At 33.5% G+C, this 1,161-nt stretch overlaps 1 protein-coding gene across 1 annotated transcript; it reads right to left on the bottom strand.

Moving 5' to 3' along the window:
- Positions 1–49: 49 nt before the first annotated feature.
- On the bottom strand, positions 50–1,017 carry Tsp_14166 (eukaryotic translation initiation factor 2C 3; the record flags this gene model as incomplete). Its single annotated transcript, XM_003368229.1, has 5 exons — positions 50–81; positions 140–376; positions 434–628; positions 674–785; positions 846–1,017. Coding segments are annotated over 5 exons (748 nt in total), but the record flags the coding sequence as incomplete, so codon positions are not given.
- Positions 1,018–1,161: the final 144 nt, after the last annotated feature.

The raw sequence follows: 1,161 nt of genomic DNA, 5'->3' as shown, positions 1-1,161 counted from the left end.
GTATGTAATCGATTGCATAGCATTCGCATCCATGTTGCTTTCATCAAACAGCACATGATATCGCGTCGGTCTACTAGTTCCCTGCAATTCAAATAATAATAATAATAATAAAGATTCAAAACATTTCACAAAGTCATACTTGAATTCCATGATGACTGCACAAAAAGAAATCATGTTCATCAGGAGATGTCACTACTCTATCGATAACAGTACCAGCAGGGATGTTTTTCCCGCGTCCTCGTGCTGCAGCTTCATCACAACAAAAAAATCGAGCATGATGTCGCTTTTGAACCACAATAAACGTAATTAACGGCCGGTAATTTGTTGCAACTGATCTGCAAGCCCTACGAAGAGCAGACAGTTCTTCTTCCAAAACCTTTTAAAAAAAATAAATTTTTACTTTGCTTTAATGAATGATACAACACAATTTCACCTGCATAAATTGACCTTCTGATACTCCATCGCGATAAACAATAATATTTTTCGGAGCCGTACCATTAACATCAAGATATTCCAGTAAACGTTCTGAAAATTGTTCGATAAATCCTGTGATCAGCTCTTGTTTCGCTGGTTGTAGTTTCACCGAAGCATGAAATTTTGTAACTTTTGCATCCACATTTCCAACAACCTTCAAATCAAAAACATTCCTTCAATAATTTGAAAGTACAATAACATGAATAATACCCACCGAAGCTATTGATGGTAAATGCGTTTCCACAGCAGACGGATGAACCACATCCACACCAATTACCAATGCATTATTCTTATACAAATAGTTATCCAAACTAAACAAAAAACTTCCATTCAAGAATTTTTCATACGCATTCATAAATTCAATATCATACACTTCATCTTCCAGTAATTTTGTATTAATGCCACCAATTTTCATATTTATTTTCATCGCAATATTTAACATCGTCGAATAACTCTTCTTTATTGCTACATCACTTATTGTTTTCGGTAATACACACTGAGTGACCAATCCAAGAGTGATATCACCACAAGATTTCACTTGAGCTTAAAAAAGGTAAAAATACATTCAACATTAATAAAATAAATTTCATCATATAAGAACAAAATAATTATTACCATATTGTTCAGATGAAAATAACGCAACAAATACCAAATCACATTTTATTCCATCTCTGTCACATTTGTCTG

Source organism: Trichinella spiralis, assembly GCF_000181795.1.
Source record: "Trichinella spiralis strain ISS 195 chromosome Unknown Scfld2859, whole genome shotgun sequence".
Taxonomy (NCBI): domain Eukaryota; kingdom Metazoa; phylum Nematoda; class Enoplea; order Trichinellida; family Trichinellidae; genus Trichinella; species Trichinella spiralis.
This window is presented reverse-complemented; position numbering and strand designations above follow the sequence as displayed.